Source organism: Trachypithecus francoisi, unplaced genomic scaffold, assembly GCF_009764315.1.
Source record: "Trachypithecus francoisi isolate TF-2019V2 unplaced genomic scaffold, Tfra_2.0 Contig01579, whole genome shotgun sequence".
NCBI lineage: Eukaryota > Metazoa > Chordata > Mammalia > Primates > Cercopithecidae > Trachypithecus > Trachypithecus francoisi.
The window spans coordinates 3,439,975-3,458,151 of NW_022681442.1; the positions used below are offsets into that span (position 1 = coordinate 3,439,975).

Here is an 18,177-nt window from a genome sequence, read left to right on the forward strand (position 1 = left end):
TCCATCCATGCATGCCTCCATCCATCCATCTGCCCTCCCACTCATCCATCCATCCATCCATCCACCCACCCACCCTCCCACTCATCCATCCATGCATCCATCCATCTATCCATCCATCCATCCATCCATCCATCCATCCATCTGCCCTCCCACTCATCCATCCATCCATCCATGCATCCATCCATCCATCCATGCATCCATCCATCCATCCATCCATCCATCCATCCATCCATCTGCCCTCCCACTCATCCATCCATCCATCCAGCCAGCCAGCCACCCACCCATGTTGATACACAAGCAGATATAGCTCGTGTTCCCTTAAGGCAGCTCACAGCTGCTTCCTTAACGCTGAGATGGTGGTTCAGAAGAGGAACATCGCCTACTCTGATTAGATGCTCCAGCTCTCAGAAGCCATGAAAGGATGGTTTGGGGCTCTGCTGCTTTCCCCATGATATTGTCATATTGTGCTATGCTCAGGCCCTAGCCTTCTACATTATTGAGATAACAGTGTTTCTGTCACAGTTGATTTTAGAACTTGACACTCAGAGTGTGGGAGGTGGAAGAAGGCTTCACAAACCTCTAACTCAACTGTCTCACCTTATAAATGACGAAATAAGCATTGGTGAAGGGCATTGCACCACAAACCAGGTTTCCTCCCACGCCCATTCATGGGACAGTGTCCTAACCGATGCAAGGGTTCCGAGTCTTTGGGATAATTCATCCTGAACTGTAACACTGGATTTCACAGGTCTCGACCACAGGGCACCCAGCAGGGGGCCCCTCCCCACACTCACGTTGAACTCCTCCCGAAACTGCTTGCAGTCGTCGGCGGATCTGATACGGATCTCCTCCTCCAGGTGCTCCACAGGGATGGGAAAGTACTTCTTGGGCCCCGAGGGCGACCTGCTGAGCAGCATCACCCTTTGCTGCTCTGTGGGACCAAAAGAAACAGGGGGGCCATTTAGCCACATTCCTGGACAGGTGACTGAGGAACCAAGCTGACCAACGACATTCCTGAAGAAATGACCAGGCTGGAGCTGGGATGGTTCTCTCAAATCACATAGCTGGGCCAAGCCGGGTCCCGAGCAGCTGATTCCAAACACTCGACTCCTATGAAGCATCTGCATCATTTACAAGTGACAGGCGTCCCTCTGCCCAGTGTCACCTGCTCTCTCTCATAGGAGACACCCTGTCCCCCTCCCTAGGTCACTCATCCACCCACCCTTCTGCCTCTCCTTCCCTCCAGCCTCTGCTCCTTCTAAAAAAGAATTCAAGATGGCCTCACTCTCCAGCTCAGCTTTCCAGGTTTGGAAATAAGAGTAATGATGGCTTCTGGGAGCAAACTCAGAGCAGTCTCTCTCAGCCTTTTCTTCTTCATAACAAATATTCCTGGTTCCTCAAACCCCATAAGCTCCAAGGGAAAACCACCCTTGTCTGGGGAGGGTGACAAGGGGCATTGAGAAGGAGCAGTACGTGTTATAAGGGAGTTCTTGGACACATTCCTTCCCCAAGTCCGGAGTGAGAGGCAAGAACAGTCATGGGCATGTGTTTCTCTTCCTGGAGAATGAGCTGATATTGACAACCCAGCATGATATCATGGGTCAGCATGATAACCCAGCTGTCACACTTGCAAAAGGGCCTGTCCCTACCTGCAGAGCAGTTCTGAAGCCCAGTCAAAAACTTCACCCAAGGCTCATTCCTCCAAGTGACAGACAGGATCAGAATGAATGATGCTGAGCTTCCTTGCTACTCACCAGCCGCACCCTCTTCCCTCCTGTTCCTGCCGTTGAAACGTGCAGGGCAGGGAATCGGGGGCTTGAACAACGGCAGGAAAACAGCACCTGGGGCCACAGTATCATCTAACCAGGGTCTCGGGTCTCACCAGCGCTGGGAGGCTACATTTCAGCTGGGTCCTTGTTGGTGATATTCTTTTAATTATCTAAGGTCCGTTTTAAGAGTCTATTTTAGTCTGACAGCACGTGTGTTTCCCTGAACCATAGAACTGACTATAGTTAGGTAGGAAGCTGACTCCAGGAAGTTGTAGTCACTGGGGTGAGAAGTAATATTTTTGTGGCCTCTGCCTTACACATGTTTCTCGGTCATCTCATCTGGATGTATGGAGAGAAAAACAATGTTCCGTTGTAAGTAGCAACAACAAGTTAGAAACGATACTTCTGATGGAAAAGTTGGAAATGCTCCCAGCTAACTCTGATGCTCTGTAAACATGAAGCACTTTAGTAGAGCAAGTCCCTTTTTCCAGCTTGATCCTAAAGCAGTACAAACCCAGTTGAATAGTTTATGAGCCAGACAGTCTTATCTAAGAACCATTGTAAGGCCTCACTGAAAAGTGTTACATGTCAGCACCCTGTGAAAATGACAGGATATGAACAGTCTCTCTAAAAAAGCCACAAACAAAAATGTCTCAAACGTCCGTGTCACACCAGAGAGAAAAATGATCCTTAAAGTTTTGAAATAGTGAGATTCTAAATGACAGCATCATACCGGGTAAAGTGAGATGAAAGTGGCAAGGCACACCTCAAAATTTACTCTGAATGTTAAAGAGAGAAAGCACCTCAGTGTCTGTTAAAAAAGAACACATTTTTCCCCTAAGCCCCAGCCAGAGAGGAGCTTCTGTACCTTGCTCCTCCAAGATTCCGTTGGGCATCTTCTTGTCGCTGGCGCTGACCACAGCTTTCCTCTGCTTCCTGAACCTTAGAGACACAGGACTTGTTAGGTTTCCACACTTCTAGGTTCCCTTACAGCCAACAGCATTCGGCCCAGCGATACCCACCAGGTGAGCCGGGAAAAGCTACTCCTGTTGCTCATGGCTGAGCCGTGCTAAGGCCTGGCCTGTGTGTATCTCCCAGGCCCGGCCACCCAGCCTCCCAGCTGCCCTCTGCTGCACGGCCCACGCCCGCAGCATCAGAAGGCTCATTTCCTCCTCTGAGCTGGTTGGGGCAAGTCAGTGCGCCAGGACACTCCTACCTGAAGAAGTAGGCGGCGAGAAGGAGCACGAGGAGGAGCAGCAGCAGCGGCAACAGCAGCCAGGCCAGCAGTGGCTGGGAGGCGCCTGGGTCCGGAGGGCCTGCAGGAGAAGCAGAAAGACCCTAACCCCTGACCTCACTTCACAGTTTGCAAAAGAGTCCCCTCCACGAGCTCTTCTTCCTGGACACCAGAACCCTACACTGTAGTTTGCAGAGTGGATCCCTCATCCTGAAAAGGCCCCACGAGATAACAGAGAAGTAGCTGTGATTGTTCTGTTGATTCAGAGAAAGAATCCAGGACTGAGGAGTGGGTGAGGTGACTTGTCCAAGATCCCTGGGGCAGGCATGACAGGGGTGAGTTCCGCAGACCCCCACACGGCCTGGCTGCCTGGCTGCCTGGCTCTCCTGCTAAGAAGCTGGAGAAGGGTGAAGGGGCCAGTGTCCACTGCAGGGTCCTAAGACAGCGTGGGAGGCTGACTTGGCATGGCTCACCTCTCAGGGCCCCTTGGGCTGGGCAGGAGCTCAGGCATAGGGAGGCGGCCGGGCCCTGGGGCTGGATAGAGGCCTGTGGCCCCAGCGCACTGTGACCCCACCTTCCAGAGCCTCCAGGTCCCGATTCCACGTGTCAGAGGCTGAGTGCCCAGCCACCACCCGCCTCTTACTCTGTCCTTTGTACCTGACAGGCTGACCTTCCTCACCCGGGAAGAGACTGCAGCTCCAGGCCCAGCTCAGTGGCTTTGTTGCTGCTCAGGACATGCCCCTGGCTCACCAGCCCAAATTCCAAGGGGCCCTGGTGACCTCGCTGCCACCTTTGGACCCCACCCGCTCTCCCAACGTCGGACTTTGTTCCTGCTCCTCCCCAGCCGGCCACACAGCCCCCTCCTCACCAAAATGTTCCCACTCCTCAAGGACAATCTCAAAGGCCCCCACCTCCAAGAAGCCCACTGGACTCCTCTCTTGCGGACCCAGAGAGGGCCTGGATGCCTCAAAGCGCAAACCTTACTCTGCCGTGAGTGAGCAGGCCCTCAGCATGACTGCCGTGGCGCCCAGGTTTCTGGGGAAGCCCCTCGAAGGCAATGATTGGGGTAGTAGCTGCCTCTGTTCAGGAGGCCAGAGATCAGGATCAGAAACCCAATGGCCTTCTAGGGGCAGGTGAGAGCATCCCCGGGTGGCGTGGGGAGGCCAGTGGGGGCGGGAGTGGGGACTCCCCACATCCTGCCTGCAGGGACGGCTACTTCTGAGTTCCAGCCCACTGGGGCCAAGCACAAGGGGTGCCCACAGTGCCTAGTTCTTCCCACTTTCCTAAAGAAGAAATTCGTGTTTTTATGTAAACATTTTCTGAGTTTTAAGTATTGGTAAGAAATTCAATTGAAATACAATTTTTTAAAATGGTGTGAACTAGGAAGAAAACAAAAATGTCCTCTGGGCACCAACATGGTCCAGACAGGAGGCCAGGAGGCATCTGAGAAGGAAATTCCAGTCATAGTCTATTTTCATTTCACGTTGTTGTGGATCCGACGGGGTGGGACAGAGGTCAAGGTGACCAGTCCCCAGGGTGGTCATCCTGAAGCAGCCTTCTTCCTGAAGGACTGTCCAGCTATTGCCCAAAGCAAAGTGTGTGTGTATGTTCACACCGATTTTATACATATGTACACTTGCAACTTGTGTGTGTGTGTGTGCATGTTTGCTTACACAGAATCTGATCCTGAAAGTTGAAAACTTTAGGCTTGAATGTGACTTTGGAGCAGACAAAGAGAATGGCAAGCTTGGCTAGAGTGTGACCACCCAGCACCCTCTGCTCAGGAAGCTCATCCTGAGCTCCAGCCCAGAGCTGGGGTCTTCCAGGGACCATCTCAGTTCTGCCCCAGGGCACAGCTGCTCGCACTGTGGCCCCCGTCTTATCTCCATCCCTCTTCTCCTCTCCCACCTTCATGCCAAGCCCTCCTTCCCCCAGGGCCCCTAGAGGCGGAGCAAGTCCATACTGGAAAGATGTGGCTCACTCAAGGACAGGTGCGCAGACAATAGTTTAAGGTCCCAGCTCACTCTGGCCTAAAACTTTCAATGTTCAGGAACCTGTTCTCTTTGCCAGAGTTAAACATAATTAAGATTTCAAAGCGTATCTTTCCTGACATTTTCTTCTATAAATTTACGTTCATAAATATGCAGGTTTGGGAAATAAATAGACCATACTACTCCTCTCGTTTCATCTAAAGCTTCATGGATTGTAAAAAGTATCGTTATTTTAAGAACCACTAAGAAAGAAAAAAAATGATACTGATTATAATTGTGAAGTGCTACCAATTTTAAGACACGTCCCCATATAGCCACATTAAATATGAAAGAAACAGATGAAATGCACCGCGGGGCAGTTCTCCAGCTTGCCTTTCTGGTATGGCTGTCTGTCTTGGAGAGTTTCCATGTCAGCCCAGATAAGCTTCCTCATTCTGTTTAATAGCTGCTTGGATTCCACTTTTTGGATAGACCAAAATAGGATGGACATTTAAGTTGTTTCCAACTTTTCTGCTATTACCTACAGTTCTGCAACACACACACACACACATATATATATCTCTTTGTGTCTCGAGAGTGTTTCTGTAGGATAGCTTCTGTGTTAGCCTCTACGCCTGTTACATTTTAACACAATTGCCAAGTTGGCAGCCCCAAGTTTCCAACTTCTACACTCATATATAGCAGGGGTCTCCAACTCCCCCAGGACACGGATGGGTACCAGTGTGTGACCTGTTAGGAACTGGGCCACACAGCAAGAGGTGAGTAGCAGGTGAGCAAAGCATTACCGCCTGAGCGCTGCTGCCTGTCAGATCAGTGGTGGCACTGGATTCTCACAGGAGCCCGAGCCCTATAGTGAATGACAGGGATCTAGGTTGCTTGTTCCTTAAGAGAACCTGATGCCTGGTGATCTGTCACTGTCTCCCATCACCCCCAGAGGGGCCGTCTAGTTGCAGGAACACAAGTTCAGGGCTCCCACTGATTCTACATGATGGTGAGTTGTATAATTATTTCATTGTATGTTACAATGTAATCATAATAGAAATGAAGTATACAATAAATATAATGCACTTGAATCATCCCCAAACCATGCCCTCCTCACCCCCACCCCCCACCAACTCCACGGAAAAACTGTCTTCCATTAAACTGGTCCCCGGTGTCACAAAGGTTGCGGAATGCTACCCACAGCGGGCAATGGAGCAATTTCTCTTCTCTGGGATATTGCTGACCCTTTTCATTTTGGTCTATATGATAGGTAAAATGATACTGTTATTTTAACTTGCATTTCTCTAATTTCTAGAGAGTTGAGCATCTTTTCATGATTAGTGAAACATAACCAGATATTTGTATTCTGCCTGGTCATATTCTTTACTCGTGTTTCCACTGTGTTCTTCTACATATTATTTTTATAGATAACATTTTATTATATAATTTGTAAACATTTACCTTCAATTCCTTCTGTAAAAGAATGTGTCTGGATGAGTACTGAATGTGATTTGTTCAATGAACCAATGAAACAGCTTCCTGTTATTTTGGCACACTGTGGGAACCTGTTATCATCTGAAATGGTCCTTCATACTTCTTCCGGGGGTCAGATGAAGATTTAAAGGGCACTTCACAGGGTCAGGTTCCTTCTACAATTCTAGGTCAAAGGAGCCCGTCTGCGCCTTATAACCCGAGGCCCGTTTCCCTCTTGCTTGTGGACCAGCAGCCTTGCTCAGCACGCAGAGGCCCTGGCAGAGGCTGGACCAAGGTGTGAGTTTCACATTTAGTTCTGCTCTGGGTGCTGAGGTCACATGACGGTGTCCTTCTCCTGAAAGCAACACCCCATGTCTGTGGCAATATGTGAGCCAATAATTTTGTTTTCAAATAAACTGAAAAGCCTCAGAGGTGGAGTGGACGTCTTCCTGCCGGTGCCCACAGTGCCACCTGAGGGACTGTCTGCAGAGCCCGGGCAGATTCTTCCCCACTGTTGTGCAAACGGATGTTCTGCCATTGTGACTCCTGGATGTGAGGGGACATCCAGGCAGTTTGTCAGATATTTCTAAGTGGCCAGTTGATTTGCATTGGGAAGAAAAGTCGGGATTGTAGGTTGAAATAACTCATTGAATCATCAGTGACCTGCCCCTGAAGGACTGGCTTCAAAGAGGCAGGTTTATATTTGCTGGCAGCTTCTGGTCTCTTGTTTTTGGGGTTTTAGATGTCTCTGAGGTTTCAACATGAAGAGGAAAAAGACAGGTGGGTGCTTAGAACTGCTCTCCTCACTGGAGGTTCTGCTGTCAGAAATCTTCACTCTTTCCTCCTTCTGGGACCAATGGTACATTCGCAGGACATTTATCCAGGGTTAGAAAATCATGTGGGGCCCTCAGTGTGACTTTGCTCACAAGCTCCCACCCCCACTTCTCTCGTGGTCTTTTCTGCATAATGCCTAGACATCACAGTCCACTCATGAACGCTTCAGCAGGCATCTTGAAAGGCGAGGACTCTACTTTTTAAAAATAAAACTAACCATGATGCCAATATCTGACCTAAAATAGTAAGAATAATTTTTTTTTTCTTTTTTTTTGAGACGGAGTCTTGGTCTGTCGCCAGGTGGGAGTGCAGTGGCGCAACCTCCACCTCCTGGGTTCAGGTGATTCTCCTGCCTCAGCCTCCTGCGTGGCTGGGAATACAGGCGTGCACCACCACACCCAGCTTATTTTTGTATTTTTAGTAGAGATGAGGTTTCACCATGTTGGCCAAGATGGTCTCGATCTCTTAACCTCGTGATCCGCCCCCCTCGGCCTCCCAAAGTGCTGGGATTACAGGTGTGAGCCACTGCACTTGGCCTAAGAATAATTCTTTAGTTCATATCATTAACGGTCACATCAGGAACATTAACTGTCACATCGCCTCATCCATGTACGTTCATGGTTGGTTTTCTGCACAACGGGATTTTGAGGGATTTTTAACCCTATTGCTCTCCCACCTCCAGCCAACGCTGACCCCGACTCTCAGCGGGGATTGTAGATGGGACACGTCTAGAACACTAAGCTTTGCTGAACAACCAAATGCTAAACTAGCTTATTTAGCCTTCCTGTTTTTAGAGGCACAAACTATGAAAAGCACACTAAGAAATTGAGCCACACCATTCGTCTCTTACCCTAAGCCCCCTTTTCACCCTCTGAATGGTCCCAGGAGCTCAGGAGGAGGCAGTAAGGGAGGCAGCCAGGGAAAGGGAGAGGGGGATGGGTCCTTACCTGAGGTGGTGGTGGTCTCGTTGCTGTCGGCAGTAGTCTCGTTGCCCCTGAGAGCCCTGGCGAGCGGCAAGCTAAAACCCAGCAGCAGGAGTGCACACAAGGACTCCATGGTGGACCTGCAGAGAGGCAGGGACAGGCTCAGAGGCCATCCAGCAGCAGCAGTGGGACCCTCCGGTGCCAGGCAGTGACGATGAGGATAAGAGCCAACTTCATTTCAGGGCTTCCTCTGAGCCAAGACGTTTGCCTGTCACTTTCACGGATCATCTCACTGAGCCTTCCCAACGCCAGGGGGATCCAGTCACTGACTACGGACATTCACTCAAAGGAGGGAACCAGGACTCAGAGGACCCGCTTGGTGGATGGTTAGTAGGGGCAGGTCGGGGACTGGAACCCAGAGCGATCTCATCTCAGACCCCTGCCCTCCCCAGAACCATTTAGGAGAAATCACTTCTGGGTGACCTAGCCTGGTGTCCTGGACCCTCTACCATCCACCCTCCACTCGCCCTGCTAACTCTACCCCTCCCATTCAAGCCTTGCTCTCTGGCCAGCTGTCCTCTTCACACCCAGCAAGACACTGCTTTTCAATCTGTTTCTTCGTCCTCCTTCACTCTGCCTGGGAAACGTCGATCCTCCAGGGCCTAGTTCAGGCAGCGTCATCGCCCAGCTGCAGCCAAGTTCTCTGTTCCTCGCTGCTCCAGCACACTCAGTCTAGCTCCTGCGTGCTTGGTCTGGCTCCAGCATGCTCTGCCTGGCTCCAGTTTGACCCTTGCATCTGATCATGGCCATGTCTGAACTCTCAGGTGAAGTGGAGGTAAGCTGCCTTTGTAAGGATGAGGCCATGGTCCACTCATCTTGACAGAGCCAACTGAGTACTCTGGGATGCCGGTGAGTATTTATTGGGGGTAGGGGCGTAGGAATGCCCAGGGGCAGACCCAGACTGTAAACTGGCTCAGCACAGAAAAAGGCTCTTTCATGCTGAGGACCCGTGGGCCATCACCTCAGATCTTCACCTGGCACTCCATTTTGCCAGAACATCAGAGCATCGCTAAATGTGGCAGTGACTGCTTGGTGGTGTGGAAACCCCTCACTAGAGCCTCACTGGCAGGTGCAGGTGGGCAGTGGCACCTGCTGAATGGGATTTGCTGTTGATGATGCAGACATGCAGTGGAGGTGTGCTCCCCTCCACTCCCCACCCCCTGAACCCCGTCCAAGGTCAGCCTGTCCCCACCAGCAGCCCTCTCCTGCCTGAGGCCTCCCTCAGGGATGCAAATGGACCCCATTTCAGAACTGACGCCAAGAGACATCCATTCCCCGGCTGCTCACATGTTAAACACTAATGCTTGTAATTAGAGAAGACATCTGAATGAGCGTGAAAAATCCTAATTGTGTTTCAGTAATCACCACTATTAAGATGAAACCATTATGAGGACATTATAACAATTAGCCCAAAACAACTACGATGGTGGCAATCAGCACTTTTACTTCTTTCCTCTTCTTTTATTTCCAAAAAACACATTTTAGATTTGTAAAATGAGCCATATACACAAATAATTCCATGAGCACCTACTATGTGCTGGGTATTTCATATCTGTATTATCCTCACAATAACCCCACAGGGCTGAGAAACAGAGGTTCCCAAAGGATAAAGAACTGGTCCAAAGTCAGGCTGGAGGATATGGAGGAACTGTGATTTGAACCCAGGAACCCTGGAGACAGATGCCCTCACCCCGCTGCATGCTGCCCTGGCCCTTCCACGAAGCAGGCAGCTCTGCCCATGTAGGCACACACTGTTTTTAAAAATCTGTTACTGCACACTGCCACAATATTTTTAATATACTTGAGTAAATTACCAAGTAATTGATTGGGGAATATTAATTGGTTTAATACAACTCCAGAGATGCAGACTTCCTAGCTGAAACATTGTCTTATCTCATGCATTAATTTGATAACCCTCCTCTTCAAATGCTCAGTGATCTAAGAGGAGGCTGACACCCTTGAGAAAGACAAAGATCATTTTGTTCATCTATTAGAAACTGGGGTCCAGAAGTGCTCAGGGGAGCCGCAGGTGATTTTCTGACGTGAGCAGCAGTGGGCAACAACCTGCAGAATTCAAAGCCTGTCCACCCGCTGGAGCCCAGCTCTGTCCCCGTCATATTTTAAGGCCAATGACAACTTGTTAGTCCCTGGCCATTCACTCTCAGTGGGCTTGCACGACTGACCTGGTCCAAATGGTGCTTGCAACAGTGATTAAAACCATGCAGAATTTTAAGGATTTGTATTTCATTCATTTCTGTTGTGAGCCTACCACAGTGGTGGGGTCGGGTGCTCCATTTATTGAATCCTTCTATAATGTATTTCCAATTAGTTTGGAACTAAACTAAACTCACACTTAGGGCCTTGTTTGCAGAAAGGTTCACCATCTTTTTAGGACACTTAAGTTTATTTACAAAATAATTCTTTGAAGGCTCGAACATTTCTAGAATCTGATTGATGATGAGCAGGAGACAGAAAGTGTATACTACAAAGCTGCAGTGTCTTAAAAATTCAACATCAGCCTAATTGCCATGAATTTGCAGTTTAGTTACTCCGTGTACATGTAACTATTTATAAATTTTGACATCAACAGCTTCTATTTTAACTGATGAGATGTCCAATTTGGACACAATTATAAATGCTGTGAGGCTGGGCATGGTGGCTCATGCCTGTAATCCCAGCACTCTGGGAGGCTAAGGCAGGCAGATCACTTGAGGTCAGAAGTTCGAGAGCATCCTGGCCAATATGGAGAAACCCCGTCTCTACTAAAAATACAAAAATTAGCTGGGTGAGGTGGTGCACACCTGTAATCTCAGCTGCTCAGGAGGTTGAGACAGGAGAATCACTTGAACTCAGGAGGCAGAGGTTGTAATGAGCCAAGATTGTACCACTGCACTCCAGCCTGGGTGACAAAGCAAGACTCCATCTCGAATAAATAAGTAAATAAATGATGTGTACACCACGATCAATTCCAAGTACAATACATTTACTACAAATGCCAAGCTTTACCCACACTTATATAATATCATATTCCTAATTCCCCCCCAAATAATTTTATCATGACACTGATTCTTCCACTGCATTTCCTGTGACATTAGTAATTAAGTCAAGGTTTTGCCTTTGACAGGAGGAATATCCAAGTTGTATTGCGATTCCATGAAATGAATTAAAAAAAAAAATAAAACCACTATGGGAATGGACTGATTTTGTTTGAAAATCACTGCTTGAAAATCACACTGATGTAACACTGGCATCATCTGATGGTTCATGAAATTCTTCTACCCTTGGGAGCACTAACAGCTATCACTTCACCTTTCAGGTTTCACAGTGAAACCTGGAATTGAAGATGAGCAAAATTAGCTGAGAATACTTTTTGATCTAAGTGAAAAGTCATGCTTTGTGAGCAGTTGGCAAAGCACCTTCAATTTATCATCCTCAGGCACAGGGTTCTTCAAGCAGCCACTTAGTGAATACGGATGATCTCTTAGCAGCTTTTTATTTCTTTCTTGCTTCTGTGTGGTCAGCGATATCATTACAGCCCCCAAGGTAGTTGATAAATGTTTATAAGTATTTGGTATAAATTACAAATTATTCCAACATTATCATCAACTTTCTGGAAAAAAAAATCAGGGCTTGATCCGCCTTTTCTGGTTATTCCTGACTTACAAGTTTAAGGCAAATTCAGAAAGTTCTGCTGAAACATAATTTAAATAGAGTTGCAGATTCACACCATACAATAAATGCCCAAGCCCATCGAAGAAGAGTTCAGACTGTTTTTTACAAGTTGTATTGATTTCCTACAAATATTTCAAAATCCCCTACCCTGTAATTTCTCATGTTTCCCACAGATGCTGATGACCATGGCATCTCACAGGCCATGGTGTGGGCCGCAGCTCAACTGGCTGGTACCACAAGTGGCCAGCAGGAGCCCCAGCTTTGAAGCCTCCTCCCACCACACTGGGATGCCAACGGGAGTTGGTTCTAACCAACTCTTCTCCAAGGGCACTTTTTCTCTTCTAACCCGCCTGTTGTCCTTGAAAGGTAAGTGTTACTGACATTGTGTTAGGAAAGAGTGATGAAGAGAGAGAAGATGGTGGCTGTCATCTTCCAGATTTAGTCACCATTAGAGAGAGCCTGTTCCTGGCACAGGTGTCTCCGTCCTATGAGAAGAGCATAGCAGAAGCTGGGAGGCACAAGTGGACAGCCTATGGAACCTTCCTGGATTCTGTTAATGCAAGTATTTCAACATTAAAAGTTTGATTTTCAGCCAGGCATGCTGGCTCATGCCTGTAAACCCAGCACTTTGGGAGGCCAAGGCGGGTGGATCACCTGAGGTCAGCGGTTCAAGACCACCATGGCCAATATGCTGTAACCCCATCTCTTGTAAAAATACAAAAAATAGCCAGGTGTGGTGGTGGACGCCTGTAATCCCAGCTACTCAGGAGGCTGAGGCAGGATAATTGCTTGAACCCAGGAGGTGGAGGTTGCAGTGAGCTGAGATTGCACCACTGCACTCTAGCCTTGGTGATGGAATGAGACTCCATTTCAAAAAAAAAAAAAAAAAAAGTTTAAATTTCAATTGCTGTAAGATGAAAAATATGGAGTAAATGTGAAAGTGGACAGGACACAGGGACAACAAGCAGAAAATAGGGCTGTCTCCACTGAAGAGGGAAATACGGTCCCCTGGAGAGAATGCAGAGACACGGCGTGGTGTGGTGGGAACTGAGCCCTGGGGCCCTCCAAGATTTAGATCTCTGAGCCCTCTGTCATGAGACCTGCTCGTATTTTTCCTTCTCTCGACAAAACACATCTTGATTCTCCTGTTACTCAGTCTCATCCACATTTTGCTGCCCTGAAGATTCACACCTGAGCCAGGCAAGGAATGCAGCTTTGCTCAGGTCCAACCGATGGCTGCACCTGCCCCTCATCTGGCAGAGTCACACTCACAGGTACTTCATGGTCCCTAGGCCATTGCTTACTCAGAAGAGATGTGCTTTATCAGAGGCTACCTGGCAGGGCCGTGGGAAAGATCAATACGGGAAACAGAACCACTGCCTGAAACACCCTGGGCCGGAAAACAGCAGGGCCCACACAACACGGCTCCAACCATCTGCCCTCGGGGCTCAGCAGTAATGGTGTGAAACAATGGGAGTGCTGGGAATGTTGGAGACAGCGCAGCCCTCCTGCTGTCTCCCACTGAGAAGAGGGCACCCAGCGCTGAGGCCTGCAGCCCCTCCACGCAGCCTCTGCTCAGGGGTGTGGCTGACAGAGGAGATGCTGGCCAGCTGGGCCCCAGGCCTCGCTGAGTGCAGCCCACCCTGGATCAGACCTCCAAAAGTGATGATGGCTGGACTAAGCTCTCGTGGGTAAGTTTATGCTACACTTTTGATTTCAAATAAATCTATTCAGCTGCTAGTTGAGGGAGACTCTCTAGACTCATGAGTAGCTGCTGCTTGGCTTATGTATTCATCCATGCATTCATTCAGCATACTAAGAGTTGACTGCCAGGATCTGGAGAGACAACTAAACAAGACAAACATTGGCCTTGGCCCCTCCTCCCACCTCCCCACTTCCAAAGCTTGCGATTCAGCCAGAGAGAGAAAAGCCTTCAATAAATAGAATGCAACTGCGATGTGTTAGGCGGGGGAAGCACGCAGTGTGGTAGAGGCGCCCTGCAGGGTGCCTGCCCCTGTCCAGAGGGGTCTGGAGGGCTGCCTGGGGAGAAGGGGAGTTAGCCAGTCCAAGGAGGCTGGGGAGGTGAGGGAGGCCTACAGGCGACAGAGAGCACAGGGCCCTGGGAACCCACAGAACCTGAATAGGACGTGGGCAACCAGGACTCTCCCCTGGCAACGCCAACGCTCAGTGTTCAGAGATGTCCAGGAAGACCTTTCTGGCAGGATTATCCATGCACGTGGCACTACTCAAGGCAGGGCCAACTCTCATGCAGGTCTCTACCCTGGTGCTGTCTCAGAGCTGCCACAGAGGAGGCACTACATGGATGTTTTTGAAGGAATCACCATGAAGAAATAAGGTGTCCGGGACTGGCACGCGGATTCTCTCCAGCACGTCAACTCGCAGCACTTTCTGAAGGGCCCAGGCCATGGAGCCTGAAGACCCAGCTGGTTTGACATCTCTCTCTGCCTCTCTTTCTCATTAACTCTCATCCTCTCTCTCTCTTTCTCCTCCTCCACCCCCAGAGGAGGGCCTTTTCCAGAACACTTAACCTCTCTGCACCTGATTCCCAATTAGTGAAACAAGAGAATCCCACAAGATCATAAATGAGTGAGTCGTGTAAACTGTAACTCATGAGGCAAGGGCTGGCTATTATAATGGCGTGGCCCCATCGTTCGCCAGGGCAGCAGCCGTGCTGTGGGAAACTGCAAACTCAGCAAAGCGAACGGTGGTGTTTGCTGAGTGGACGCGGTCTCTGCCACCACATCTTCCTGGGAGGGCCTCGGAGGGGTGAGGGACGCCCACATGGGGAGCCTCTGCCGTTTCCACAAAGAAGCCTGCAATCCCGGAGCCTGCGTCTCCACTGGGCTCTGTGCCTGTGTGTGCCCCCTGGGTTTTTCTTTGAGGTTTTTCGTTCTCCTGTGATGGTTGCTGGGGGGATGGAGATAAGTGTCCTGTCCCCGCCCCCAGAAGAGCAATCTCTCCACAAAACTCAGAAGCAGCCTGGGCGGATCTGACTGCTGAGGCATTGATGCCTAAGAGCTGTCTGTGCAGGCAGGTGGGTGGAGGAAGCTGGCAGTCCCTAAGGCCTCCGCCCTGGTGATGCCCACTGTGGGGGCCTTAGGCAGGCCTGGGCTTACAGTCCGTCTCTGCTCAACTTGGACACATGCCGTCTTTTCCTCATCCTCCTCTTCTTGAAAGGCTTGTTATTCAGCTGGAAAAGAGACATTTTGCAGCAGATTTTCTCTATTCAGAAATAGACTAAAGCTTCTGCTGGAGTCTGGCGTTATCCCAGAGAAAGGAGACGCACGGGCCTTCAGCAGTGCACCGCCTGCAGCGAAGTCATCCAGTTTGGGCATCCTGACTCGGTTCTCCCACGGCATCCTTCTCATCTGCTGTAACCGAGGTCAGGGAGAAGGCCCTGGGTGGTGTCTGGCCTGAGAGGGTCAATTGTGCTGCCTGCTTCAGATGCCCCATGGGCTGGCGACTCTTCTGGTCTTTGGTGCTGACGCCCACAGGCCTGGCTCACAGGGGGTGCTGGGTCAGGGCTGGTGGAGAACAATAGTGCTGGGAGCCAGGACCCGCCCTGTGTTAGAGAAAGGCAGCAGCTTGGAAACCTGTAGGCCGGTCTCCCGTCCACTGAGTCACCAAGAACTAGGAGGCTGCAGCCGGTTGGGAGGATTCTGGAGGTGCTCTGCCCTCAGCTGGGGCCCTGAGCCCCCACGAGGCTTCCACGTGGGGCATCTGATGACTCACATGGACCACAGCACAGCAGCTCAGTGGGCTCGGAGTTAGGAGCTGGAGGATGAAAGCCACCCACTCTTATCTGCCTCTGAGGAGTCTGCAATCAAGAGGGAGGATGTCCCCATAAGGTAAATAACCACAGGACGGGGCATGTGGGGCAAAAGGCAACTGCAAAGTGGAGACAAATCCCAGCGGGAGGCCTCTGGGGGGACCCTGAGCAGAGACAGAGCAGGATAGCGCTCTGGGAGGAGGACAGCCGAGGCCAGAGGAGATAGCATTCAGGACAGGGGCCAGACATCTGGGGTGGCCAGGGCTGGGCTGGGGCAGTGTGGGGACTGGGCCTCATCCCAGAGGGTCTCAAGGCCTCCCCAGGGACGGAGGCTTCTTGCTGGGGGCAGATCCCCGCTCCTGGCTTTGGCTTCGTGCTCTGGGAATGAAGGCAGCAGAACCCAAGAGCCAAGGAGCCCTGGGCCCCAGCAGGCTGCTCTGCTGTGCCTGAGGGAGTGGGGTCTCAGGGACAGAACGGGGCCACCCCTTCTGCTGGGCGCTGAGGGCGAGCCTCCTGCAGCGGGGCAGTGGCCCTCTGCAGCCTGTCCACATGAGGGGCTGAGCCAGGGCCAGGTGTTCTGTATACTGTCTCACCTTTGCCCCGTTTTTCCTAAGAAATGCAGATTCTGTGACCTTCAGAGGCAGCTGAAGAAAGAAAAGATGGAGGAGATCACGGCCCAGCAATTCCCAGCCTGGGGTAGGCAGCAGGTTCAATGATACACTTGTGGTCCTAATCCCCGAGTGTGACTGCGTGTGACCCGAGTCCCTTCTGCCTGCCAGGAGTGAGGCCACCTGAGATCACAGCAGGGGCTGGGCAGGAGCCAGGTGCAGGGCAATCCGGATCCCATATTTAACCGACGGTGAGGAGGCCTCCTCAGTTCTCCCTCAGCCTGGCAAACACGGCTAACCTCCTTTGGAGAAGTTCTGTGAATCATGTGTCTGACGCAGGCTGGTGAAGCACAGAGTCCTCCGGAAATCCAGCGGTCTGCACCATCAGCGTCCCGGGCTCGCTGCCTCTGGAGACTCCCACACCCCCAGCCAAAGTCAGGACCCTCCCCTGAAGCCTCTGCCATGACCTGTCCTGCCTTAGGGAGGTGAAGACCCTCAGCGTGCAGGTGTCCCACCTCACTGTGCCTCTCAGCTTCTTCGTTTCTGCCCAAAACACAGGCTCCTGAGTGGCCTCCTGTGGGTGTCCTGGGACTGTCACCTGCCCTCTCTCAGCCAGGTGGGCTCAAACTGCAGGGGCAGCATCTCTGGTCCAGATTGGGGTCTGTCTCAGTTCATTTATCCAGGATCTTTTGGCAAAAAGAGAAAGACCAAGGATTATCCCCTTTCAGGAGAGCTCAGCCTGCTTTTTCAGGCTCTTCAAGGCCCATCCATCCATGCATGGAGAAATAACATGAATGCTGGTGTGGAAACGATGCCTGGATACCTTTCCAAATGCTCCATGGCCCACTTTTCCAGAATCCACCCTGATCATGCAGGTGCTGCCCGGTTATCTTTCCAAAGGCTCCATGGCCCACTCTTCCAGTATCCATCCTGGTCATGCAGGTGCTGACCCACATGTTTCTGGGTTAGGAAGGAAAGCAAAGGCCAGGAGGCAGAGGCTGACCCCTTTATCTTCTGATAAACCCGAAAGCAGAACAGCCTCAACAAGGATAATTACAACAGGGAAATGGCATTCCTGGCCAGTGGACAAGCACCTCCTTTAAACTACACCTCAGAGCCCCACTTTGACTTGCATCCTATGGGGTGCTGGTCAGTGGGGGCTGAATTCTGGGGTGCTGGGCATCCCTCTACCATGCAGGCACCACAAAAGCAGCCGAGGAGGGACAGTGCTCAGAAGCAGACAGCCACACAGACCACTGGGCTCCATCAGGCCTCTCACCGCAGGAAGCACAGGCCGGCAAGGCCAGAGATAATTCCTCAGAATAATTGCTAATAACACAAATCAACCTTTTTGGACACTGAGTACATACCAGGCCCTGTGCTAAGTGCTTCTAACTTAAGCGTCACCTCATTGTCTGCTAACACCCCCTCTAGGAAATAGGGACTACCATAAGTCCTGCACACAGACATGAAAACCACAGCTGTGGGCTGACCCTCTCTGCATCTGTATCTAATACTGCACCTGTTTTCTATGAAATCAGGACAATATGACTCATAGGGCAAGATGATTATTTGTTTTACATGGAGAAAAACAAAAGCTCAAATAAAGAAAGTATGTTTTCTGAAGGAGAAACACAATCCAGGCATTTTCCAAGCTTCGAGTATGAATATACTTACACGGATGAAAGATTTAAAGAATAACAATAAAAAACCCTTAACCGTAAAATTTGTGGACTCAGCAAGTTTCAGATGTAGCCACGGTGAGCTGGCCTCTTTGGAGACGGTTTTGCTTGTTAAAGAGAAAAGGATGCAAAGGGCTTGCTTTTTGTCTCCGTTGGTGA

At 50.3% G+C, this 18,177-nt stretch overlaps 1 protein-coding gene and 1 long non-coding RNA gene across 11 annotated transcripts in view; one reads left to right on the forward strand and one right to left on the reverse strand.

The window, feature by feature from the left end:
- PTPRE (protein tyrosine phosphatase receptor type E) overlaps positions 1-18,177 on the reverse strand; it is a 180,004-nt gene that overhangs the window by 38,430 nt on the left and 123,397 nt on the right. For 7 of the 10 annotated variants that reach the window (XM_033179036.1, XM_033179029.1, XM_033179019.1 and 4 more), the window contains 4 exons: positions 8,231-8,346; positions 2,986-3,085; positions 2,638-2,711; positions 795-931 (listed from right to left, as the gene is read on the reverse strand). In XM_033179036.1, coding sequence (XP_033034927.1) covers positions 795-931; positions 2,638-2,711; positions 2,986-3,085; positions 8,231-8,339 — 420 coding nt within the window. In that variant the 5' untranslated portion in view covers positions 8,340-8,346. Of the gene's footprint in view, positions 1-794; positions 932-2,637; positions 2,712-2,791; positions 2,958-2,985; positions 3,086-6,437; positions 6,559-8,230; positions 8,347-18,177 lie in introns of those variants that run through there. The other 3 variants (XM_033179070.1, XM_033179054.1, XM_033179080.1) reach the window with 3 other exon arrangements.
- LOC117064906 lies at positions 14,742-18,062 on the forward strand. The gene is made up of 2 exons (XR_004429732.1): positions 14,742-15,807; positions 16,343-18,062. It is a non-coding gene; the product is annotated as an uncharacterized LOC117064906 (long non-coding RNA).